Source organism: Osmerus eperlanus, chromosome 10, assembly GCF_963692335.1.
Source record: "Osmerus eperlanus chromosome 10, fOsmEpe2.1, whole genome shotgun sequence".
NCBI classification, from domain to species: domain Eukaryota; kingdom Metazoa; phylum Chordata; class Actinopteri; order Osmeriformes; family Osmeridae; genus Osmerus; species Osmerus eperlanus.
The window spans coordinates 11,050,072-11,076,362 of NC_085027.1; the positions used below are offsets into that span (position 1 = coordinate 11,050,072).

The window sequence follows — 26,291 nt, forward strand, 5'->3', positions numbered from 1 at the left end:
ACAATATTCTGAATGTGATATTTAGCTTGTTTACTGAGTAGAGCTTTCATTTTTATCAATGAAGTGAAATGTTAAACGTTACCCTTGTTTCAGAAGGTATCCGAACCCATGTTACATTCATGTAGTTGTGCAGGAGGTTCAATTTGGCTTCCAGAGACAGGATTAAACTAAAGAAAAAGAAGAAGAAAAATCAAGGGATATAGCACTATACTGCAACAAAAGTGTTTATTTGGTCTGGCCTGGAATAAATTGGAATCCTTATTTGAACAGGAAATGGATCCGGTTATTTTCATATTGGGGAATGATCCCTTGCCAAAGAGCCCAGCTGTTTCAAAGCCGCATAACCTTAAAGGACCTCACAACTTCATAGCATCATTATGAACCCTTTCAACATCGCTACGTTGTTACAGTCACAAACCACCATTAGTCAGCTATTTAATGTGAAGTGATGTACCCCCCCATACACCTCACCTAACCTTAAAGACATGATCTGAAGCTCAGTAGTTACTGCTTTGGAATGCTTATCGTTACTCGTGTCCTGTCTTGTATCTTGTCCAAACAAACAGGCTTTATGTGTGTCTGATAGACAGTCCAGAAATGGCTCTATGTTGGGTGTTGAGTTCAGATCTTCTAATTCAGAGGGAATCTCCTTTCCCTCATTTTGTGTTTACCTTCCTCCCAGTGGGCGGAAACACAGGCTTTAGAAGAGGGCCAAGTCTTAGAGGCGTTCTGAGCACAGTCCTGCCCCTCCCTTCTCTTCACACTACCACCGCAAGCCCTGGGGCTCCTCTCCCCTCTCCTTCGCTCCCCTGCTCTTTGTGACTCAGTCTCTCATTTTTCTCTATTTTTATCCTGTCTCTCTTTTGCTGTCTCTTCTTATCTCCATCTTTCCCTACCCTATGCAAATCAGTATTTGTCTTTTTTTTTAAACACTTTTTCCCTTCCCTCCTTACACAGTACATTGACTGTATCTGTTTCTCCTTCCGTCCTCTATGAAACTCTCTCTCTCTTTGTCTCTCTCTGTCTCAAGTTTTGAACTGATCTTTTCCATACGTAACACATCCCCAGGCGTCTTTTCCCCTTGTCCTCTCCATGAAATATGACTCAATCTTTCTCTTTTCTTTCCCTCTCCCTTCCCTTCCTCTTTTCCTGAGCTGCTGTGGGGAGACAGCACAAAGAGACCGGGGGTGGTACCACTGTGCTCCTACTCTCTTTGTTCCTGGCTCTGTGGGGGTTCGGTGTTGTCCAGCTCGGCCCCTGGGAGGTCAGAGGCCCGGGGGCCCACCGATGGATCAAGGAGGAGGAGGAGGAGGAGGAAGAGAAGGAGGAGGTGGAGGAGAAGGAGGACATGGAGGAAAAGGGTTGTCGCCACGCTAACTTACGTGGCTAGCTTGGTGTTGTCGTTGTCGTCTCTGCCCCACTCCCAGTCCTTCCCGGGATCGGTGGCGAAGTGGAGAGAAAGCAGCTTGTGTTCTGAGTCAGTGAGCGGGATCACAGCTGGAAAGACAAAAAAGCACATTGGCCAGGTTGGATCAGAGGCAGTCCGAATCTACCTTAACCTGGAGGGCGATTCTGACTTCCATCTCATTCGCACATAAATCCCCAGAGGCAGTGCCTCAGTAATCCCACACTGTGACTATCATATAAAGTTTCACTACCTAAAGCAGGTTATTAATTATGTTGTTGACACAGGCCTCATTTGGACACTTCTCACGCACTCCTGGTAAAAGGTATTCTCTACCTCACACTCTCTACTTCCTCAACCTTCCAGGCACCCTGAAACCAGTGGGATAAACGTTTCAACAGTTATGAAATGACTCCTTCATTGAATTTAAAAAGTGAGTAAGTGTTGTGTGGGCGTTGACACTGCAACAACACAGTGTCAGGGAGACCTGTGACTCAGTGTCTCATTGTTGCAGTTGACGCGAGGCTACAGTCTGCTGTCTTTTAATGTTAAATACTTTTTTTCATGCCTTAACACATTCAAGCTCTAAAATGATAACTAGCACTTTTAGCCACTGTATACATTCTACAACTATTTTTTATCCAAAAGCATACTGTAGGAGGAGATCAACAGTTTTAATATCAAAACATGCCTCAAACAGGTTTACTTGTTATCTAAGAGCCCCTGCATCCGTAATTAAGGATAAACTAAAGGCCTGAACTTGTTATTCCTGCTGTGCATTTTGAACATTCTATCTCCCTTATTAAATGTAATGAGAAACTGCCAGTAAACCATGGCCTGGCCTCAGTGTGTGTTTTCCATTCTCTTCTCCCACCAGTCCGCTCCTTTGTTTGGGGGCAAAGTATGTGATTGGAGCTAGGAGACATATGCTCTCTACAGTAGCTTGTTGAAGTAGAGGATCTTCCTGTCTGAGCTGTCAGACTATCCTCATTTGACATTTAGCTAGCCAGCCAAGACGCTCAGAATGTTCTGCATCCTGTGTGTGTGGGAGTGTTTGCTTTTGAGTGTATGTGCGTGTGGGTTGATTTGTATGGGTTCCTTTGTTTAGGCTTGTCTGCTGTGTACTGTAAGTGTGGTTGAATGTTCGTATGTTCCTTTGTTTGCATGTGTGGTGTTCAGCTCACATATGTGTAACTCTGTGTGAGTGCTTTTTGAGAGATTGTGTTTATGTGTGCTATTTGAGGAACGTGTGGTCTATGTTTATATCTCCTGTGTGTGTATCACACGCACATGTTTTTGTGTTACAGTGTGTATGTGTGTGCAAGTGCGTGGATTACGGTGAATTTTAGATGCGTTGTGGTGTGGGAGGATTCCTCCAGTGACGCCGTCCTGTTGTTGACTCCTCAGACTGTTTAATTAGTTGGACGCCATGACACCAGTGCTATAAAATTGAGTCCTAGTGGCCTACTAAACAGCATTCACAAAACCATAAAAAACGGAATCCACTGCTTGTGTCAGATTCTTTCTGAAACTGCCACTTAAATGTCTTTATTTAAGACTGAAATGTCTTTATCTGATTCACTTTTTGGAAATAGTGGAAAAGTCAGTTGATAAAAAGAAAAGTCTGCTATCCATTGTTCACCTCAGCTAATCAACTATTTTCATGAAGTCATTTAGGAGCGTAAGTCATTTAGGTTAATAGAGGGCTGAACGAAAATATCAAGGACTCAACACCAGTTGGAGCTAAGTCTTGGAGCTCCTGTTACTGAGTGATTTATGCCAGTCCGGACAAGTTTAAAGTCATAACCCTACCGACAGCTCAGAGTTATGGCCATCTCTCGTGCCACGCAACAGAACAGGCTGTGCACCTGTTTGGTGTGTAAATAACCAGCCAGTAATGTGACTCAGACACAAGCACACACATGCACACATTTCCTTAATTTGCAGTGTAGGCAGACACACGTATGCATGAACACCCGCACACACATACATACAAACAACAGTCACACAACACACATAGACAGACATACACAAACACACACACATGCACACACACCCCCCCACACACACACACACAAAGCTTCTCACCCACTCAAAATAACCATGATGAGAGGGAGAGGTTTCAGTAAAGCAATCATAGGAGTGGTTTCACTGGGCTCCTTCCAGTGGGGAAGATAAACCCAGAGATTCTGTGAACAAAGCAGCAGAGAGTGTGTCATCCAGCAAGCAGCTGTGGGAGCTAAGAGAGAGAGAGTGTCTGTGTGTGTTTGACCCCATAAAGCAGGAGCGTTCGTGAGACAAGCCTCAGGCAGGTGTGTCAACAACACAGAGGCAGTTATAGCAGAGGGGAGGTGTACTGTAAGGTAAGGTACTGTAAGGATTAGTATTGTTTTGCTCCTTTGTGGGAACCCAGGACCCTCAGAATCTGTCCTGGGCTGACCTCCAGCCTGTCCATTACCTTCTGTCGCTTCTACAGTACCGCTCAACAGCTATCTGCATCGATGACAGCATTTGTCGGTTGCCAGTTGGTGTTGTTTTGAACCCAATTTAATTTTAACGATTTAAGGAAGTACAGAAAGGGGTGGCGGGAACAAAGATATGAGTGGTGAGATTTTAGCACCAATCTGAGCTGCACACACGCACATACACACTGATACAGACCTACAGTAGGGCTGACAGAACACAGGCCATCTAGGAACACGCCACAGATCTCCCCTCTTCATTGTGCTAAATGAGCGGTGAGGGAGCTAAAGTAGAAACTTGATCTACTTCTATGAACCAGGCCGCTGAACACAAAATGGACGTCCCTACTTCCTAGCATGTTTCAGCTTTCAAATTAAGTATTTCAATTCGGACCACCTGTAAGGCAATAAGATTCTGTGCTGAAGGCAAAGTCAAACTCTTCTGGTAGACGTGCAAGGCTGAGCTGAATTGGGTAGTTCACAAGTCTCAGTAGCTTGCTTGTGTGAAGAAGGTATATTCCAATCTCTCCCTACACAACAGCTTTACGCAGGCAGGCCTGCCCCCTGGTGGATAACATGACTGGAAGGAGGTAGATATAACGGAGGTTCGGAAGAAGAACACACCACAACATTCATCTGCCACCTCAAAAAATACACTTGATGACCATCAGCCAATCACATCAATTACACACCTGATTAACACTGGCTAAGCACAACATATGCCTGAGAGACCAGTCAATAAGATACCTGAAATACACCAGTGCTAGACCTATCGCTTGTGTGTGTCTCCTCTTGAGGCCCTCCCCATCCTCACCTACTCTACTCTTCAGCTCCTCATCGTGATATCCAGGCAGCTCAGGAGGATCTGGCTGAGCTCAGGCCCCAGGACTCACCCACCACACCCACAGTCGTCTGCCTGGATCCCTCATTCATTCATCTATGCATTATGATTCCTTCAAGTGTAACTACACAACTTATTTTGTTGCTGGTGGGATCTTGAACTTGTATAGACATAGATATTGGATACAACAAAGGATAAAAACAAATAATTGAATATAAATAAGGTATTGTAATTGATGTCAAGCTGTACCTATTTTCTCTCCTATCCTCAAGATGAAAATTCAGCATTTTAAGCAGGTTTAGGGATAAAATGGACACATTCATTGGAGAAACCGGGTGGAAATGCTGATTAGGCCAAATAAAACCAGGAAATGTTAAAATATTAAGAGAATTCTAAATATAACGTTTAAGGTTTACATTCACTACCTGAGCTAATATTTGTTTAACCACAGCATTAAATAAGCATATAAAACTGTCAAAGACAGATTATTTGATAGAAATACTTTTGAAAAACTGTATGTTCCCTGTGAGTGTGTATTATATGTATATTCCCTGTGCGTGTCAACTTTGAAGAGATCTATTTATATTTTTATAGATAAATAACACTTCCTGAGTAATTTAGCTCTCTTTCAAACTGTCTTTCCCCTTCTGTCTCTCTTTTCCTACTCGATCCCCCTCTCTTGTCCAACCCCCTCCCCTCACACACACACACACACACACACACACACACACACACACACACACACACACACACACACACACACACACACACACACACACACACACACACACACAACATGGACATACACACAAACACTCTCTTACACTACCAGGAAGTCCAAACTGGGCCAGGTTCCAGGCTATCTGGCGTGTGTGTGTCCGTGCAGCTGTCTGCCAGGGGAGGGTGAATGGGGCCAGTCAGGATAAAAAATGGCCCGTGGTATGAGGCTGTGGAGGCCCCTGGCCCAGATGTGGTCAGCCTTGGCTGTCTGGCTGCCCTCAGCTCTGATTAGCTTTGGCATGGCACTGGGCACAGTGTGTGTGTGTGTGTATGTGTGTGTGCACATGTGCGTGTATTTGTAAGATTTTTTGGGCGTCGGAGAAATCTGTGTGTGGGTGTGTGTATGCATGTGTTAATGGGAGTGGTGTTTGTGTGTGAGTTTGCCAGTCGGGTCTAGCCCTCTCCACAGCCCACAGGGGGCAGACTAACACAGGAGCTCTCAAACCATGACTGCAGTGAGATCACATGCCTCATTCACCATAACAGTTCTGTCTGTATGTTTGTCTGACTGTCTCTCTGTTTGTCTGTTTGATCTGTCCATCAGATAAACCCAATTATTACAAACAGACCGTAAACATACAGTGCATCATAACAGTAGATATAGTATAACCTTAATACTTCTGTGGTCTTAGCTAACCATGCCACCCAGGCAGATAAGTCTGGACACTGGCCCATGGTCAACATCTGGTGGTTCCTGGGGTACATCTAGTGCCCAGTCAGCAAGTCTAGTCTCTCTAATCTGTGTGTGTGTTTGTGTGAGTGTGTGCAATCCACTGTCTCTATGACAGCAACAGACAAACAGGCTTACCAGCCGGTGAGTCAGGTCAGACACAGCCCTTTTTCACAAGCTGCCCTAGCATAGCTCTAAACAGTATGAGGTCAGTCACAAAGCTATTTCATACAAATATAATGACACATAACTAACTACCACTATTTAGCTGAGATTCATTATACCTACTCTACCTTTCCCTCTAATTTCTTGTTTAGCTTCACTGATTGGACACCTGGTGTATGGTCCTTACACCTGGATCGCCATCTGTTCTCAATAACATTCAAAGAAAGAACCACATTAAAAAAAAGTCAATTTCCTGTAGTATATCTATACAGTTAGTCTATTCTAATATACTGATACTGGTGTCTATACCACCAACCTGACAACCCTGAGCCTATCCACCAAAACAAGCAACCTTGTGCCTTCATAGCAAACCAAAGGCCAGTCCACAGCACAAATCTGACAACCCAAGCCTACCTTGTTCTCTGTGCTGGTCCTTCTGCTCCATGGAGACCAGGGCAGAGAAGTGGGCCTGATCGTAGGCCAACACCAGGGGAGAACAGTGGCAGCGGTTGGGAGGCACCTCCAGGGGCAGGTACAACCCTCCAAAAGGGATAGGAGCAAACGCTGGAATAGAGAGAGATCGAGAGAGTTTGAGAGAGATAGAGAGAGATAGAGAGACATTATGGGGAGAGATGGTTTGATAACATTTGAGTTTACTGAACAGCGTACTGTATAAAACTACAGTGTTACAGTTATTGGTAGCTACCTCTCGCTGTGTTTACCAGCTTTGAGAACAAGCACTGTTGTCCTTCAGAAGTTTCTGTTGTTGGTGCTCTACTACAATTGTCCAGCCAGTTATGTCTTTAAGTATGCAGGCTATGTAATGTAGCAGTAAAACAATACCTTTGTTATTAATTTCATGGTTGAGGTATATAATTTAAAGGGAGATCGATACACATTAAAGGCCTAGATGCTAATACCAAGGTTAGGATTCTTTCCTTTTCCTTTTTTTTACTGTGCCCATTGATTACTGAAAATCTTGAAAGTATGGGAGACTGTGTGTGTCTGATTGTGAAGAGTGAGACTTAGCTGTGTGTGTCTGGTGCAACAATGCAATTATACTTGCAAGGCAAAAGCTTCAAGAGTTCAGCGTCTTCCCTCTGCCCCCAATAGGCCTCACAGGCAGGCCTGAGTCAGGGGCTGACTTTTAAACCATTAGTTCTATCAAATACGCTTGAGCTGTCCACTTCAAACAAGCCAGCGGCATGTCAGATGGCTTGTTATGTTCTAAGATCCCATCATGCACTGCACTTCAGAAGAGGGCAATAACCCGCTGTGACCATGTGTGTGTGCGTGCACGCGTGACTTTGTGTTTGTGCTTATGCACTCGTGTGCAAATGTGTGCATTTGCTTTTGTGTGAGTGTGTGTTCAAAAGTCAGGGGCCATGGCATCTTCAGAGACGATGAACTCTGGAGTTAATGAGAACTCTGGAGGAATGGAAGGGTGGAGGGAGGTGTGCTCAGTGTTTTATTTTCCGTACTGCTCTTACAAACTTAGGGTTGCATCGTGAGTTAAAAGATGGCTATTTAACCGCTTGATTACTCGTATACCCACATATATTTGAATTCTGTTTTAGCTAAGCCTTTTAATAAAGGACACAATCTACCCACAGAAATAACTTAGGGAATACATGACTAATAACAGAAAATGATTCAAAGTGATTTGAAGTAATTATGCCCATGGGCACTTATGTCCAACACTTTTAACTGGAATCATGAAGTATGACTTACATATGAGTCACAGTAATCATTGTGTGTGTGTGTGCATGGAAAATGTGTGTTTGTGGATGTGAGAAATTGTGTGTGTGTTTTTGGAAGTGTGGTATTTGTGTGAGAGTTTGCCAGTCAGGTGCCTGTCATAACCCCTTTGTGTGTGTGTGTGTGTGATAGAGAGACAATGAAAGAGTAAGAGAGAGAGAGCAAAAAGGGGATTTGTGTGAGAGAGATATATCAAGAGAGTACATACGATTTCTTGAAAAAGTTATTTCCTAAGCCCTTATAGCGGATGTAGACAAATATAGTAAGTATTGCAAGCATTGTGCAAATGTGTTTCCCCCTTAAATAAGCTTTAGCTTTTCTCCTGGATTAGTGCATGTAAAACAGACAATGACACATTTACTAAACAAATCATTTTTGTCAATATTTGTTTCTAGTCCATGTATTCCATGTAATCCATATTTGTTTGTGTGTGTGCGAATGTCTGCTTAATGAATGAACGGCAAATGTAACGTGTCTATTTGTAATGTTTGCGTGTGCCTGCGTGTGTGTGTGTGTGTGTGTGAGCATCGGACCCCGCAGACTAGCATACCGTCTCCCCCTGAGTCTCGGAGCATGGTGTCGGCCACCACCACGATGGGCCTGCGCAGCACGTGGGCCAGGACGAACACGTGGAACTCCTCCAGGCTCTCGTACACCGGGTCCTCAGAGTTGTCCACCCTTGAGACACAGGTCCGAGTCAGACATCTGTACTATGCTGAGTGCTACTGGGACAGGTGGCCTTTACACACTATATATTCGGCGGCAAAGCGTGCCAATAGTGAGTAGAGAGTAGGGCAGTTCTTTACTGATCTGAGGTGGGACTACTGTTACAGCCGAAACAATATAAAATGACAGTACATACTACAAAATATACAAAGTAATTGTGAAGGCTGATTTTCTATCTGTTTTCCCCTCTTTGCATTTCTAGACGTTGACACACACTGGCACAAACACACACAAACACATGCACACATTGGTACATTCTTTTCTCGCAGATGTGCTACGGTATGTTGTAATGTTGTGCCTAGTCGCTGCATCATGGCTGAAACAAAGGCAAAGTGTGTCTGATATAGTGCTGTGTCTGTTAGCAGTGCTAACCTTTGCATAGTTAGCTAAGCTTGGCTTGCTCTCACCCATGACCGCTAAACAATGAGCTCCTCACATACAAATTGCAGTGTGTGGCTAATTAATGCTAACCGGGTCCCTTTATTCATGGGCCCTTTTCTTCTATGGAACCTATGGGCTCAATGAGATGAGAACCACACAGTCATGGGAACACAACCAGAACACAATATTTGGGATTACAGGTAAAATGTTGTAGTTTATCGTTCCGTGACAAGTCTTTATATTCATAAAACACGTACATTCGAACATGCTACGGTCAAATATTGATTCCCTCTGTGGCAACTGCTTTTACTGTGACACTGGACTTTGTGGCTGAAATGATAAACTTGCAATGTGGCACACTTATACATCTGTACAATAACTGAGTTTGTGTCATGACATGCCACTTTAGGTCCAGAGCTGTTTACATAAGGGCTTAGTCTGTGGTAGCATCAGCGTTAAAAGGTCAAATCTCACACTGGTCTGTGGGCTACACAATCAGGGTTTAATGGTGACGTCAACCAAAACTCAGATTTGAACACAGTTACAACTCAACAGCAAATAAATAAACATGGGTTTTGAGTATTCATTTTTGCATGTGGATGTGCATGTGTGTGTGCACATGATTGTGTGGGTGTGTGTCAGCCTTACCCTCCAGAAGTGTTGTTGTTCTTGCTGTTGTGTGTCCGGGGCTCGCTGGAGGCCAGCTTGAGCAGCTCGTTCCACTCTCTCTCCCACTCCTCCTCCGTGTACACCAGCCCTGACTGGGGAGGGAGACGCCACAGAGTTACACTCACACACATACGCTCATACACACATGCATACACAAAAAAAAAACACACACACAAGGTATACTGTAGTGATATTGTGAAAACGCAACTTATTCAGATGCAACACTTGATGCTGAGGGTAGTGAGGTGACGGTGGGACTGTGTATCACATCAGGCCCAGTGGGGGTGGGGTACAGGAGGGAAGAGGGGACAGGAGGGACATTACTGACGTCAGAGCTACTGGTCTAGCCTGCCTGAGGGGTGATGGGGGGGCGGGCGGGGGGGGCTCATTTTACAATTGCACAGCTGGACGGTGTGTGTGTCTACGTGTATGTGTGCTTTTGGGTGTGTGTTTGGAGGGGGGGAGGGGGGGTTGGGGTGTTTGGGCCCGCTTATGACTTTGGGTTCCATTTAATCTCAGTCTAGTTTCTGCTCCTCCTAAGGCACTGGAGATAAATGAATCACCGGAGTCTTGCTGTATCTGATCTTAAAGTGAGCAGCGGTTGGTAAGTGGCATTTCACTTAGAATTCTAATTTTCATATTGAAGCCAAAGACAAGTATGATAACAAATGAGTGAATTAATACATTTTGATTTGCAATTATATTGTCCTAGACGACCCATCCTTTCCTGAAATAATTTTGACATCAAGTTAAACTTAAATAAAAATATACAATTTGATATAATTGCATTGCAAAGCTTAGTATTGCACACAGTATATTGAAGGCTTTTCAAGTGCACAATCAACCACATTATGGATATGACAGGTGGGGCTTGTGGCATGGAAGAGCTGAAGCTCCGCCCCCTCGAATTTATTGAATTTAGCAACAACAGCAACAACTAGCTAAATCAATTGCAGATATCAGAATAGACCTACCTGCAGTCTCTGAGTGTTTTATGTGTTAGTTACTTTGTCTTTGAATCGTACCAGCTGAGTAACAGAACGCAGGTTATATAAAGCGTCTGTGATCTGACGTAGATAGGTGGCTCTGACGTACCGTAGATAGGTTGGGTTTTGCCCCGCCTATACAAAACCTGAGCTGAAAACGGGTGAGAAACTGTTCAACGGTCTAACTCCACATTTCAGTGCGACAAAGTTTTCGCGCTTTGCACATGCTTTCAGCAACTCTTTTCACACGTATATAATGTACTGAGAAGCAAATCATGGAATTCACTTTACAGCATCTTTAATATAATTCAATTACATGGCAATTTGTTGTACTTCAAGGTTATTACCGTGGGCATTGCTATGTAGTTAAATGGTCGTAAGTGTTGCCTGCTCCTCTATTGTGCTTCTGTGCTACTAAGCATCCTTAAATTCAAGTTTAGGATATCCTTGCGTCACACAGAGCAGCACTGCGAGACAACAGAGCCAGGCACACTCAACACTTCAATTCCCACCACACCACCATTCCCCCCAATAGGCAGGACAAATAATAGCCAAGCATTTTCCCTGGAATGACCCTAGCCTGCATTCATACACACACACACACACAAGCCCACACAAGCACACCCAAACACACACAGCATAGCCAAACCCCATCTTCTGACACACACACACACACACTTCCCCACAGACAGGCCCCTGCTCAGACGTACAGGGTGTTCATCACGGCGGTGTGCGTGCATTGTGCCATAACTCCTCATGAGTTGCCTTTTTACTGCCTGTCAGCTGTATAACGACTCTCTAACTCTTTCATTAGCGCTGATGTCTACAGGCACGCTGACACAAGCTAATAGTCGAGCAACAGCCTCTAAAGTGTTCTCCCGGCCCATCGTGGCACTGTGTGGACTGAGGCTGATATTAATGGCTACGGGAAATGCTGCCAGTGCTTTATCACAGCCACTGTTATTGCCCTAACATCGGGCTACATGTCAACTCAGCAACGAGGTACATGGTCAATGCTAATGCTAATGTTCACAGATAAGGGAAGTAGTTTCCTGTGCACTGTGTGGTTGGTGTTTTGGGATACACATGCCAACATGAACTGGTAAGTTCCACTTTTAAGTACAGTATAGGTTTACATTTAGTCATTTAGCAGACGCTCTTATCCAGAGCGACTTACAGTAGGTACAGGGACATTCCCCCGAGACAAGTAGGGTGAAGTGCCTTGCCCAAGGACACAATGTCATTTTGCACAGCCAGGGAATCGAACCGGCAACCTTCTGATTACTAGCCCGATTCCCTAACCGCTCAGCCACCTGACCCAGGTTTAACATGGGTGCCTGTCTTTTCCACGTCAGCCAACGTGTTGACTGATGTTTCGCACAGTTTGATGGCACAGTTGAAGTTTGTTACACTTTACCTGAAGCTTCCATTACTCATTGTATTTATACTGTGGTAACGACATTGTTGTTGTTACACAGAAACAACATTTACTTACATTTTCCTTTAATGACACAATGAAATTGGTATTTTAACATTGTTCAAAATATCTCCATGGGTATTTTAACATTGTTTCGGAAACACAACTTTCTGCCATCCCATTGTCACATCCAAAGCCACATCCATAGAAACAACAATTCCTATATAACAACAATGTTATCACAGCAGGCATTGCTGCCTAGTACACCACAGTAATGACTGTACAATGAAGGCAAATTGTTAGTCAAAAGCAATGGATGTTTGTTGCTATTTGTATTCTGTGGGCTCACATACAGTAAGCGGTTGTCCTGTGTGGGAGTATGCAGCTAAGAGGCCTAATGTTCTACATACCTCCTTGTTCTGCTGTGTTTGCTGCCATCTCCACCTCCTTTTCAAAGCTTCCCTCTCTGCCCCACTCTTCATCATGGCATATAGGGACTTTCGCAGCACCAGGTCCCTGTCATGGAAGCCCCACATTCCTGTAAAACACACACACACACTAATTACCAACCATCCCTGCATCTGTACATTGTCAACATGATTAATGTGAGAAAATCGATATAGCCTTTGCTGGGGGGGTTCCAAATGTGCTGAGGGGAACTTTTCTCTGTGCACCCTGCAAGCACATCTGTGCACCCTACAAACACATCTCCAAGGAGTTACAAGGAGTAAGGAGTTTAGTAAGGAGTAAAGTTGCCTCATTATACAAGCACGGGTGTACCCCGGGACACTTCCAAAATCTTCTCAAAAAGATGAATAATTATTTTCAATTTCCCGTCAACTGCTTGGGTTATAACCTTCTGCTTTGTTACTGCCAGCCCTCTGATTCTCCCTAATAATTAAGACGGGAAAAATCCACCAGTTCCTGCTCTGTACCCAGACTGACTGACAGACAAGTGTGGGTGGTATTTCTTGATGTCTATCTGGCTTTCTTCAGGCTTGCACTGAGTCTGAGTGGCCCTGTAAAGAGCCTTATGAATGCAACCCTCTCTGTCTCCATTTACAGTAGAATGTTGAGTAATCAATCAATCTGTCTATCAATTGATCGATCTAACTATCGTAACAGAACAAGAGGGGTAGGGAAAAGGGGAAGATCGATCACTTCCTCTGTTCTGTTCCTTCTTCCTCCTCTCTCTACTTTATCCTTTCCCCAATAGTGGCAGAGGTCTGGCTCACCTAATGACGCGGCGTGGAGTAGACAGTTCCCATCCCCAGTGGTGGCCAAGGGGAGGAGCTTCTTACAGCTGGTACACATAGTGGACCACCAGTTCAGACGACCTGAAGAACAGGCACAGGGTCCGCTAATGGTAAAAAAAACTTGACAACAGTATATTATTACTGTATAAGTATAGTACCTGTGGTAATAACATGGGATTACAGTTTATCCACATAGGCTATTACACAAGAGGGGAAAGGGAGGGTGGAGGTGGTGGTGGTTGGGGGGGGTGGGTGGGGGGGGGGGTTGGAGGGGGAGGGTTGTCGAGGGAGATTGAGAAACTAAAGGCAGGGGGGACTGGTGCAGAAGCTATAGGCGGCTCTGGGTAAGACATTAGCACAAATAAGTGACATTCATTCACTTATTTAACTATTATAAGTCCATCTAATTGCAATTCAGTATGCATAAGCCACTTTATCTCAGTATCCGATTGCACTATGTTGACCATTCACGCTGCTCATTCTATTCTTATTTTTATATATATTTTATTTTATATTTAAATTGTTTACTTAATTTAAGATCTGTATATGTTTAGTGTTTTGCACCTCCCTGCCACAGTAAATTCTGTGTTTGTATAACATACATGGCGAATAAACCGAATTCTGATTCTGATTCTCAGTATAGATCAGACTAGACACTTCAAATTCCACTTCAAAACACACAGAGCAAAAGCAGAGCAAATCTGGATGTGCATGTGGGAGGACTTTCATTCCTCAATACCACACTGTAGTGTGTTCTTACACTGTAGTGTGTTCTTAAATGATGCAAAGCTGCAGTCAACCTGTGAGCTATAACAGTGAAATGTACTTGTACTGTATGTTCAACAAACAAAAACAAATGATCACATCTCCTCCTTTATCAGCATAACTTAACAACATGCATCTCCACAGTGCCAGGCAGGAAGACACCCACTCTTTAAAGCAGATGGTGAGGTTGCTTTCTGAAAAGAACCTCTTAGGTACTCCTGTGTGTGTGAGTGCATGTGTGTGTGTTCATGGTTACACGCCACTGTGTGGACGTTCTGCTATTTGTGTTTGTGTGTGCGTTTGGAAATGTGTGTGCGCACGCTCTCATTCATCATTTAGCAATGCCCTTGGTGGGTGCTGTTAACAGGGTTAGTTTAGAGAGATTGAGAAACCAGAAGCAGGGCACTGACGTAAAAACTTCAATGGCTCTTACTGGCTCATCCATAGGATATAGGACAGAGAAAGTGAAGGGAGATCATCTTGGAAATAAAACAATAACAGCTACGGATGATTGGCACAATCCACCTATATTTGCTGGTCATTTACGAAGACTGATTCGGGAAACATTCCCTTCTTGATCCCAATACAAATTTTAGAAAATGGCCCCATTTGGATGCCTTAGTAATAATAAAATATATTATATATATTCGTATATAGATAGAAGTCATATCTCAACAATGTGTGTAACAGACACAATAGAGAACTTTGTTTTTACATTTCACATTATGATACTGTAGACAGAGTATTGAAACATGGCTACTTGTCACACTGCCAGATGCTAGATTCATCATGGATTATGTAATTTGATCAACAACACATCTATCGATGCTGTGGAGAATGCTGAGAGAGAGATCGATTTTTTCCTCAGTAAAACCACGGTTGAAAACTAAATTGCATGTTCTTCTGTAATCTGTAAAGTCTGAAAAGTGGCTTGTGATCAATCTAGGTCTAAAGATCCATCTAGGTCTTGGCTATATTGTAATTGTAATCGTCAATGTCAATGGGTAACTTGAGGTTCAGCACCTCAGCTTTTATGTTTAGCCTTGCACTGTAATGTTCATTTCAATTAAAAAGGAAGAATAGAATTATTGCATCAACATGTTTACCTTTGAGAAATTGCATCCCAAGGTACTGTGCGCTAGGCTGCCTTGTTGATTGCAGTAATTGCGGAAGGCATTTTTCATTTCAAATTAAGTTGTCTATGAGCACTTCTCATGCATTTACTCAATCCATTTAGCCCCTGTGTGAGACTAACTGGCCTAGAGCAATTGTGGTAGATGACAATGTGGCACTATCTAGTTTCACTGGAAGCCATTCAGAATATGATTATGAGATACTGACTGATGGAGTCTACAATTATTTTGGTGGAATACCTTATCACAACTAATCACCAAGCACACCTTGTTTTATCCCAACCCATACATAACCATGATATAGGACAATCAGGTTGGTTCAGAGCTAACATGGAGCATATAGGCAGAGTGATCAGGCTGCTTTAGAGCCAACATGGAGGATGCAGAAGGCTGAGCAATTTGGCTGCTTTAAAGCCAACATGGAGGATATAAGCAGAGCGATCAGGCTGCTTCAGAGGCAAAATGGATGACATAGGCAGAGGAATCAAGTTGCTTTAAAGCCAACATGGAGGATGACTCCAGCATTTGTATTCCTTTTGTCTTTTTTAGGTCTTCCGAGGCCTGCTCAAGAGCCACAATGGTGGACCGTTCATTGACACCTAAGCCCGAGGTGAGTCCTCGCCCCATCCAGAATGGTAGGCTCATTGGGTGACTGACCTGCCTGCTCCAAAGCCACCATGGTGGACTGCTCTATGAGGTCTCTCTCTATGAAGCTCCTAAAGTCCTCGCTGTAGACGCTGAGGTCGGGCAGCTGGAAGGTGTAGATGGGCATCTCCAGGGGGAACTGCTCGCTGGTGCACTCGCTGGCCACGTGGGAGCGCGCCAGGGACACGATGGCGGAGCTGGCATGGGAGATGCCCCGAGACAGGCGCTTCTCTGGAGGAGGAGAGTGGGGGGATAGGGGTACAGGTAGAGAAAGAAAGAGGATGAGAAAGATGGAGAGGGAGAATCGACAGACAGACCTATACCCTTTCCACTTTAAAACCAATTACTACTGCTCAGAAAGCATTTTTGGAAAAGATGACAATGACACCCCCCTTGACTCACCCTGCGTGTTGTCCTCTTGTCTCTGGACAACAGCCCGCTCCACCTTGTTCATGTGCTGGGGGGTGTCGTGCTCGGGTTGCCGGTAGTACCGACCCTCGTTAAAAACTTGCGGCAGGTTGGCAGTGTGAACCTGCCGCAGCTGCTCATAGTCTCTGAGGGCAGCACTCAGGTCCCAGTTTTTGCCTGAAAACACACGCACACACACGCATGCCCACGTTGTCAAAGGCTTGCATAACATCACTTAAATCTAGATTTGGCCTGCGCAGTTAATTAACCTTGACTAAAGTAAGATGTTTCCTCCATTCATTCCCACTAAAGTAAAATCAAGTCCAAGAAAGGTTTGCATTGAGCACTACAAATATACATCTGGGTGTAACAGTATTGCTGTGATCAAAAAGTACAGGTCAGACCTATTCGCTTAAACTGGACATTGTTGTACTGTAACGTTACATTTGGATGCAGGTATTAAAACAAAACGCTTGGGTCCCGCACCCCTTGCGACTCTGTGCAATGTTTGTAAGATGTAAATGTAAATAGAAGACAGAATATTACAGGACTACACTACTGTAGTTCAAATGGCACAACAAAGGGGACAGACCAGTTCAGCAGCATCTCGTAGGCGGATCCTCACCCCCCCATCCCCCAATACTACACTCATTTAGATTTGTCTGACGAAGGATGAGAAAGTTCTAACGTAATACCACACACACAGTCACACACACACACATGCAAGACACATACTGTAGCTGTCAAAAGCACCCTGTTTCCATTTTGGAGACTAATGAGGCAATTGAAACTACTGCAAACGGCTGTTAAAATGCCATTGTGTGTCGATGGGGTCAAGAGAAGTGAAGCGGACAGCTGAACTCTAGCCAGACATACCAGACAGACAGTCATCCACGGCCTCGACAGGAATCACTTATACAACACAATGGATAACACAGGGGGCAACAGCTTTAAAGACTACCATGTTTAATTTGAGTGTGGATATCAATGAGCAAGACCTGGCAACCGCCACAGAGGAAAGCCCAAAGAGGGTGCATTGTATTTGTGCATGTAAAGTGTTACTTACTGTAGCTAGGGACAGACCCTAACCGGACAACTTTTATTTAGTGTCCAACGGTAGGTTACATATACACAATAACTTGTTTTTAGTTGTTTAGTTTTAGCATTCTCTTTTACTTTACAAAGTTGCTGTGGTTTAATGTTATCTTTTTTTGTAATGGCTTCCCATTGTCTGACAGATTTCACTGTCACATTTATCGATTATCAGCCCTCGGCTATCCATTAGAAAAGTGCTGTACCTTGAATGCATTGTATCCTGTTACAATTGACTAAGGGAGATCATATGATAGGCTAGTTATTAATTATTAATTCAACATCAACGACACAACAAGCAACAAAGCCAGCAGTAAAAGTAAAGAATGGTAAGGCAAGCTACAGTAGTGCACTTGTTCATGTTTTAATGTCCCATTTGAAATAGTAAGTACTCAATGCTGTGGTGCCACACTTGTATATTGTGCATGCTGTGTGATGCCAGCATTTGATTCTGGAGGATGCAGTCAAGCAATCAAATTAAAAAGAAGAATTGGGTCAGAGCTTAGTCGGTATGATTTAGACTAACGTTTTAACTGAACAGTAATTCCGCAATATTTACTCGAACAGACTTATTTGATGATATTGCGATTCATCCGCATATATACAAAGTCCTGTGTATACTCTTTCCACACCTCTATCTCTCTCTCTTTCTCTCTCTTTAAATGTGGAGCAGCCGGAGTTACCATGGTCACCACTAAGTTCCCTTGACTGGTGTATGGGTTGAGTGCCAGTTTACTCTGGCTTCATGACTCCAGTCAGCATATGTGTGTGTGTGTGTGTGTGTGTGTTTGCATGTGTAACGTTACATTAGGAACCTTTTCTAATCTTTGACATAAAAAAACCTTAAAAAACCCTTAACACCAGTTAGCTTAAGGAGGGGGGTTGTGTGTTCAGGAGGAAGAGAGAGAACCCACTTTCTTCACACAAGTGACTATGGCTCTCCTATCCTACAGAGGGCAGTACTTCACATCACCATGCAGACATATCCACTGGGAGGATAGTCCTGGAAACAGCTCTAGTGAGTGCAGACACATAAACAGTGATTGCTGCAGATAGTAGATATTGTAAGATATTTAAAATAACAGGGATAGTTCTGCTTTTTACCTTAAAATGTAGAGGCGTAGGTTTCATCATACCCTTACGATTATACCACTTTTTGAAAACGGTAAATCTGTCCCCTCACACATTTTATTAAAAAAATGAAATGCTGCATCCTTAATACAAAAAAAGCTGTCCCATTCACAGCTGAAAAAAAAACATATCTAAGCCTCGGTTGATATGAGATGTGTGAAAAATCAATGTTGCATCTTTTAATGTGCATCAGGTCAATTCTAATGGTTTCCTTAGATTTTCTAAACACAAACATTTGAACCAGTGAATGGACATGGCTGTGTGACCCCGTCACCCCAACACATCTTTAGAACCTTTTAGTAAGCCAACATCAACTGGAATTGACTAATCATTCTTCAGTAGTTCAAAAGGGTGTCAGTCTAGAATTGCTAACTCAAGTATTTTTGTTTCTCAGCTCTCAGGATTCTACTCTATCTGTTTCTCAGATAGAGTAGAATCCTGTGGATTCTACTCTATCTCTCTCTCCCATGGATAATTCCTCCCCAGTACTGCTATATCATTTCCCTCGCTTCTCATCCACAGCTTTAACCTCAACACTATGTGCTGCTTTGATGAGTCAACTTACAGAAACATACAGCAGAGGAGAGAAAATGAAGCTCTTTTATCTCGGTCGAGTTGAAATGAGTTAATTCTATTACATTAAATGTTCCTCAGCTATAATCATGATTGATGATAACTGCAATTCAACATTCATTTGTAATTCTAACGTTTGGATTCTCAATTCCAGCTCAGTTCCAAGCCCCAACAAATACTTCCATGATGCATGCTTTGAAATAACTATTTCTTTTCTATGTTTGCATCCGAGAGGCTTCAATGAGAATGCAATCGAGCCGACAGAGCATAAAGACAAGAAAAAATAAATCTGAGCTTATTTTATGCGCTTTCAAATCCAGAGAACTGCATATGATGAATGATCAAAGTGAAACCTCATAAAGGGAATGATTTTGAGCTGGATTAAAAGAGAGGTTTCTTTTTATCTGTCTGCCGTATATGTTTTTCCTGACTAAATTGGGCTCTGGTTGCTCTTTAATGAGATAACGCTGGGAAATTACCCACTCCTTTGAGCAAGCGTCTGTCTGCTTGGCTTCCTGCTTGAGGCCCAGTCATTGAGGAAACAGAAAGGAGTTTAGGTAAATAAATAATTCATTCTGAGAAAGATTGTCTGTTTCCGACATATCTTATTTTAATCATCCCTTTATTGATGTGCAGATGACTGTCAACTTCTATTCGATTAACTAACCAATTTCCCTGAAGTAAACACCAGTTGTTGCATATTAGATCATTTGCAGACTTTTGGGAAATACTTTTAGAATGGTCCATAACTAACTAACTAACTAGCTAACTAACTAACTAACTAACCAACCAACCATCCATACATACATATAAACATACATCCTTCCATCCATCTGCTAAATGAACACACACATTGGCTAACTTGCAAACGTACAAACTAACTGATCATCATCCTTACCATAACCAATTGTTGCATATCAGTTAAGATGTGGTTAGCTTGTGGCTATTCTTTTAATAGAGTATTGATATAGATCTATACCTCAAATCAATGGAACTACTCAGTTAAAATAAATGCATAGCATACTGTATTTTATTAATTGCTATGTAAATACTCCACAATAATGCTGTACAATAGGTAAACAGCCTGGTAAATTATGTTATGCTATATATTCAACAGTTCTGTAAAGCATTTCCATCATTGCTAACAAATGAAAACTATGTGTTTGCTGTAGAATGTGTATTGTCTTACGACTAGAATGCTAATATATTAGCCTTAAGGGTTAACAGTATCACGTGAGTCCAGCTTCTTACCTTCCAGCAAGTCTCTAGCCAGACCAGGTTCCGCCCCAGTGGACTGAACAAAGTCCGACAGGACTGCGTCCATATCCAGAGTCATGTGATCATGCGGATGGGCTGCCCAGGCCGCAGCAGTCACCTTAGTCGACGCCAGCCTTCACACTCTCATCTGTGAACACACACACAGTACAGTACATACACATGCACGGAGCCACCTAAAACCAGTCGGATGAGTCTATGTAAATACACATTGTGAGAAAACTAACCAGAACTGATGGACGCTATTCACAACAGCACATATCTGAACCGGACATGCTTGCAGGTGGTGTGTGTATATGTTTGTATGTGTGTTGTCTTATAGCCTATGCCCATATGGTACATGGACAGATTCATATATCGTGAGGTCTAGTACACCCAACCCAGCTCTCTCTGTCACCTCCCATATGGAGAGACTCAACAATTTCCCCAGTGTGTGTGAGAATGACTCATGAGGTCATTCACTGCACACTCTGTGTCCACAGTATGACAGTGATGTGATTCTCTCTCTCTTTTTCTCGTCATTATGTTTCCTCCGTTCCACTCATTCTTCTCATATTCTATGCATAGTCAATCTAAGTTAATGATATATTTTGACAATTCCGTTTTGCAAGATGTACAATGTCACTTTTTTTCTTCCAGCAGATGACAAATATTAAAGTAAGTTATCAGGTTAGGGTGCTCATTCCCCAAAGAACAAGGTTATATTTAATTGACAAAAACAATAATGGTACAGTAATACTAAATAACCCATTTTCCAGCATCACTTTAATGATCTTGCCTTTATTCTCACTCTCAAAAGAAGTCATGCCAAATTGGATTTTCTGTAAATATACATGTTACAGGTTTCCACCCAAAATCTCTCTATCTGTGGTGGTTATATCACTTTATCTACTGACAAATAAAAAAAATAAAACAATTCACTCTTCCTGGTCACTCAAGTTAGAAAACAGAAAGCATCAACAGGACAAAACAAGCACCAAAACCCAACAGGAACCCAATTACATGTCCAATGAGAAAAGGGAACCAATTCGTTCTCGCCTGACACCCTGAGGGATGGAGATTTGTCGCACTGGAGGCTTTTTGTGTCTGTGGTGAAGAGACTACAGAGAGGATTTAGTAGCCGTGACGAATGGAGAACCGCTAGTTCAGTCTAGAGTAGACCGTGCTTTGGATATAAGAAGGATGTATCCAATGATGAAACTGTAGATTGAAGCAGTAAATTACCCATCCTCTACTTGAGTGTCTCATAATAAAAAAGATGATCTTTGTGAACATATCTGTTAGTATAGTCTTCTCGGATGTTAAAAACAGCACACTTACTTTCTGCTTGATCACAGTGGAGTCCTCAGCAGCCCTCTCAGGGGCATGCTTACAGTATGTTTGACACGAAGATCAGTTTAGTCCATTATTTCACTGGTACAAGGGATGGAGGGAAGACTGGTTAACGGAAGGCCTGGAGGAAAGATAACACAAAAGACTGGGCTTGAAAAATGGACCACTGGAGTATTAATAGTAATACAGCCGCTAATACACTCATAATACATCCGCTGTCATTTTATGCACACAGCCATTGTGTTGTTTACTGCCCACACTTCATACAGTTGTGAGCCCTTTGCTTGTAGTTCTCCCTCTCCTTCACCAGTGTGCATTTGCAGGTTGTAAAACACGGAGGGACACATAAACAGCCTCATCATCGGCCAATACTACAGTTGATAACACCATGGAACAATATAGTAAACACAGTATTGTTTCTTCTCTCTAGCTTGAATTGTTTAAAACCGGGGACTGCATTGTAGAAAAGATGTACCGTAAAATCAACTAGAGTGTAGGCTTTATGGTGAATGATGGTTTTGGCCTAGAATCTAATTGAATCTCTTCCTATTATATTGGAATATCCCTTTTAACAAGTAGTATCATAAGGTTTCACAGATGCTCAAAGATCAGCACATATAACAAACCTAAACCATCAAAGAAGACAAGCAGGGGTGTCCCTGTGGCTGACCAGATAAGAGCGCTTATCACACAAGTGTCTTGACTTCGAGGCTTTAACAACTTCTGTTCTCTATGTTATTTATGTATTGATGTCTGCACACACACGTGTAGCATACAACACATCCTGTCTCAGTTCATGTTAAGGCCTAACACATCTCTTTGATATTCTTCAGGGTATCAAAATGAAACACATTTACATAATATTTCTATTTAAAACCACACCAGCAGAGCGTCCTCCAAAACAAAAGCAGAACGTTCTTCATGTCGATGCAAATCAGCCTTGTAGGGAGACATTTTGTGTGTTTTGTCCTTAGAGTTGTAGTCGTACAGTACATGCAGTAATGTTAAATGCTCTGTAGCCTTAGAAAGCATGAAGGAAGAAGAGCTGGAAAGACACTCAATGAAGGAACTGGGGCAAAGCACACATTGTTAAAAGCCAGAAATAGAGCCCCTCAGTCTACTTGAAGAGATATGTAGTTTTAGGATAATACATCCTGGTGGGATTTTATATTATACTGTCTGTCTCTTCAGTGTCTATTAATGAAGAATACATTTGAATATCCCCGTTTACTACTGTCGTTGAACATCGAAGTAAAACTTCTTGCGACTTAGGGGAGGAATGTCTCTCATATAAGTCCACAGCAGATGAACTTTGATCCCTCTAAGGGAGCAATGAAGGCTCAGTCCTAGCATCAGATAGCTATCAGGGAACCTCCATAGTCCGACTATCAAGTAGCAGCATTGTCATCCAGATATTTGTCAAGGCCAAGATGCAGATTTTTCTAATTAGTAATAGAGGGACGAGAGAGGGAAGTGTCTGTCCTCCAGAGGAGCACAGCAGTGGGTAGGAGAGCTGCATAAAGACGGGTTTTCACATTCCTGAGCATAGCTAAAATGCCAATGGCATAGCAGCCTAGCATAGCAACTCAAGCCCACACAACTGGGTCACCTACTAAGGACTAAGATAGAACCCTTGGGACCAATCAAAACTGAAAGTAATGACATCAATAGTGATTGAGCATAAATGTGTCCTCAATTCAATTATTGATCCCGAAGGAATAGGTAAGAGTTCCACCTAGCTTTCTCAGGGGATGGTGTAGTGGTTAGAGCAGGGTAGCAGGTTCAAACATCCCCTGTACTGCATGCCGTATATGAGACATAAATAAAGCTAATTAATCAGATTTGTAAAGTAGAATAAAAGTATCTGTATAAATCTATCAATCTTATTGAAAAACAGATGGCCTGCAATGGATAAAGACATACAGAATTATATACGTGTTTGATTATAGAATATTTATTCTGTAGAATAAGATAGTTAATGAATAGTATGTATAATATGTAAAACCGTTATATAAACTATTTATAATAGTATCAACTATGGTCAATTTAAATTGCTGCTGAGCAGAACAATTCTTCTTGTTTTATTCTATAACACTTTAATGTTTTCTCATCTTTTTCTGACCCTAACAGTTAACTAAAAGAAAAAGCATGTGACAGAATTACTATTCTCTAGTCTTATTTCTGCAATCTGAGGTTCCCATTTTTACATGACTACAGAGGCAAAGTCTGTAAGCAGAAACACCACCTTTATTTTACGGACCGCGTTCCACATAGTGAGGAGAGTAGACCTGCCACTGACTGACCATCTGCTGCTGCTATTGTCTCAGCAACAAGCCGGCTGCAAATGGGGGCAAACCAAATGAATCTCTAAATGCATCTTGTCAATCGTGACCATGCAGGGTGACAAGTCACGATCAGATGACCCTCCCTCCATAGTTTTTTTCAATGAGGACGTCAATCTCAGACAATGTGCTAATTAAAGCAAAGACTCAAACGGGGATTCTGGTAATCCAGTCGCCTGCTTACCTCAGGAGGATGTTTTTGGATGCAGACTCTTTCCGTACTAGCAGAGGCATAACATAGATCCTCGATGGTCCAAAAAAGAGGTTCTTTTTGTTGCAGACCTTGAAAAGTAAGAGTAATAGACAGGTTGTAGATAGGTTGTGGAAAAAAAACGCACAAGCCTTCTGCACGAGGCATGTAGTGTCTTAAAAGTTCAATACAATGCAAACCAGCTCAAGCACTCCTGGATAAATGGTGTGTAGCGTGTACAAGAGACGGAAAGTCAGAATGGGAATACACTGTATTTGGGATCCAAATACAGTGCACATTGTACTCGATTCACCCTGTGTTCTACAGGCTACTACAACAAACAAGTATCCTGATGATTCCTACAGCCTGGTAGTGCTGCTGTGGTATTTTTCAGTGTAGGGGTGTTGTGCTTTCACAGGATGCTGTGAATCATCATTATCTCTCCCTGCTCTGGATGTAACATCTCTTTCTGAGATACCAGAAGAGGGCGAAGGCTAGGAATACACACACGTGCACAGAACACTCTCAAACACATACAGTATACACACACAAGCACCCGCACACAGATAAACCACACACAAACCTACAGTAGAGCTTCTGAGCCTGACAAACCAGACTTCAATATTCACTGGAAAAGAGTTGAGCCTCTGTAACATATTTTAAAAAAAAATGATCTTGATTTGTTATCTTGCTTGTGCATTAAGAGGTTTATTTTTATGGTAACCTGTTTCTAATATGAGTTTCTAGATTAGAAAAGATTCATCCAATATTTAATCTGAACAATTTAATTGTGTCATTATATGAGAATTGCCAAATAAGTACTTCATTTGCATACAAATTGGTTATTCACAGACTTGACATCAAAGACAAACGATTTACATGTTGTCCTCAAAGATGTGCCAAATATCCGCTAAACATTAGTTCAGGTCCCAAAATGTTCTGAAGTGAGCAAAGACAAACCTTAAAAAACATAATCCACAGCTGTTCTACAGCAGATTTTGAATGGGCTTGCAGATGGAACAGAAGGTTTTTCAAGTCCTAGAGGCTATTTTGTCCTTTTTTTTACAGCAATAGGAATTCATTAGAGTATCTCAATGGTTCATCGAATAAACAAAACAGACCGAAATGCTTAAGCCTAAGTGCTAAAGTTTTACAACTTTCTGGACAGTTGCAGAGTAGGTCTAATAAACATGAAATATATGTACATGCATGTAAACTACACCCAGTCAAGGTGACCCTTGCAAAGCTGTTTAATAGTTACATTTTTGGATTAATCCCATATGCTAGTTCTGGCAGCAATGTCATGAGAGGACCAGGTTTCTTAGGTCTTCACAGTCCTGTTTAAATCCTCAAAAAAAGAAAACGTTCTACTTCCCTTTGAGAATCACTAATCTGTCATGATTTAATAGTTATGCAGTGGATCAGATCTTACCTTGTGTATATATATTTACACTAAATATTCTAAAGCAGGTCTTAACCTCTGTATCTTGTCTCTGAAACTCAACACTGACCCAACAGCACAGAGGACTTTTCCCACGGTCACAACCAAGGCCCAGCAACACAGTCTGCACAATGAAGAACAAAAATATGTAATTATTTAACAACAACAACAGTGCAAGCTCAAACATACCCAGTTATGTGCTTACTCATGTGGGAAAATGTAAGGGTCCTTTGAGACTCATGTTTGTACTGTATTGGATGCATAGTGAGACACTATTCAACAGTGTGCCAGAGAAAGAACAAGCTCTGAAGAAGAGCAACATCATTTAAAAAGTGCCGATCAGCATCTCACTGTGGCCAAGTTCATTATCCCCTGCAAAAGGACTGGCAGGGAAATTAATCTGACTTCACTTCAACTATACTATCAAAATAACATGTCATGTCATACA

General features: G+C 42.4%; 1 protein-coding gene across 2 annotated transcripts in view; it reads right to left on the reverse strand.

The window, feature by feature from the left end:
• Positions 1-26,291, reverse strand: part of LOC134028147 (OTU domain-containing protein 7A-like) — a 39,398-nt gene that overhangs the window by 4,184 nt on the left and 8,923 nt on the right. The window contains exons 1-12 of one of the 2 annotated variants that reach the window (XM_062471531.1): positions 24,397-24,476; positions 21,859-21,991; positions 20,515-20,668; positions 16,462-16,644; positions 16,072-16,290; positions 13,496-13,597; positions 12,671-12,798; positions 9,837-9,949; positions 8,632-8,759; positions 6,738-6,887; positions 1,383-1,497; positions 83-167 (exon numbers count right to left, since the gene is read on the reverse strand). In XM_062471531.1, the coding sequence (XP_062327515.1) occupies positions 83-167; positions 1,383-1,497; positions 6,738-6,887; positions 8,632-8,759; positions 9,837-9,949; positions 12,671-12,798; positions 13,496-13,597; positions 16,072-16,290; positions 16,462-16,644; positions 20,515-20,599 (1,308 nt within the window). In that variant the 5' untranslated portion in view covers positions 20,600-20,668; positions 21,859-21,991; positions 24,397-24,476. Of the gene's footprint in view, positions 1-82; positions 168-1,382; positions 1,498-6,737; positions 6,888-8,631; positions 8,760-9,836; positions 9,950-12,670; positions 12,799-13,495; positions 13,598-16,071; positions 16,291-16,461; positions 16,645-20,514; positions 20,669-21,858; positions 21,992-24,396; positions 24,477-26,291 lie in introns of those variants that run through there. The other variant, XM_062471530.1, reaches the window with a different exon arrangement.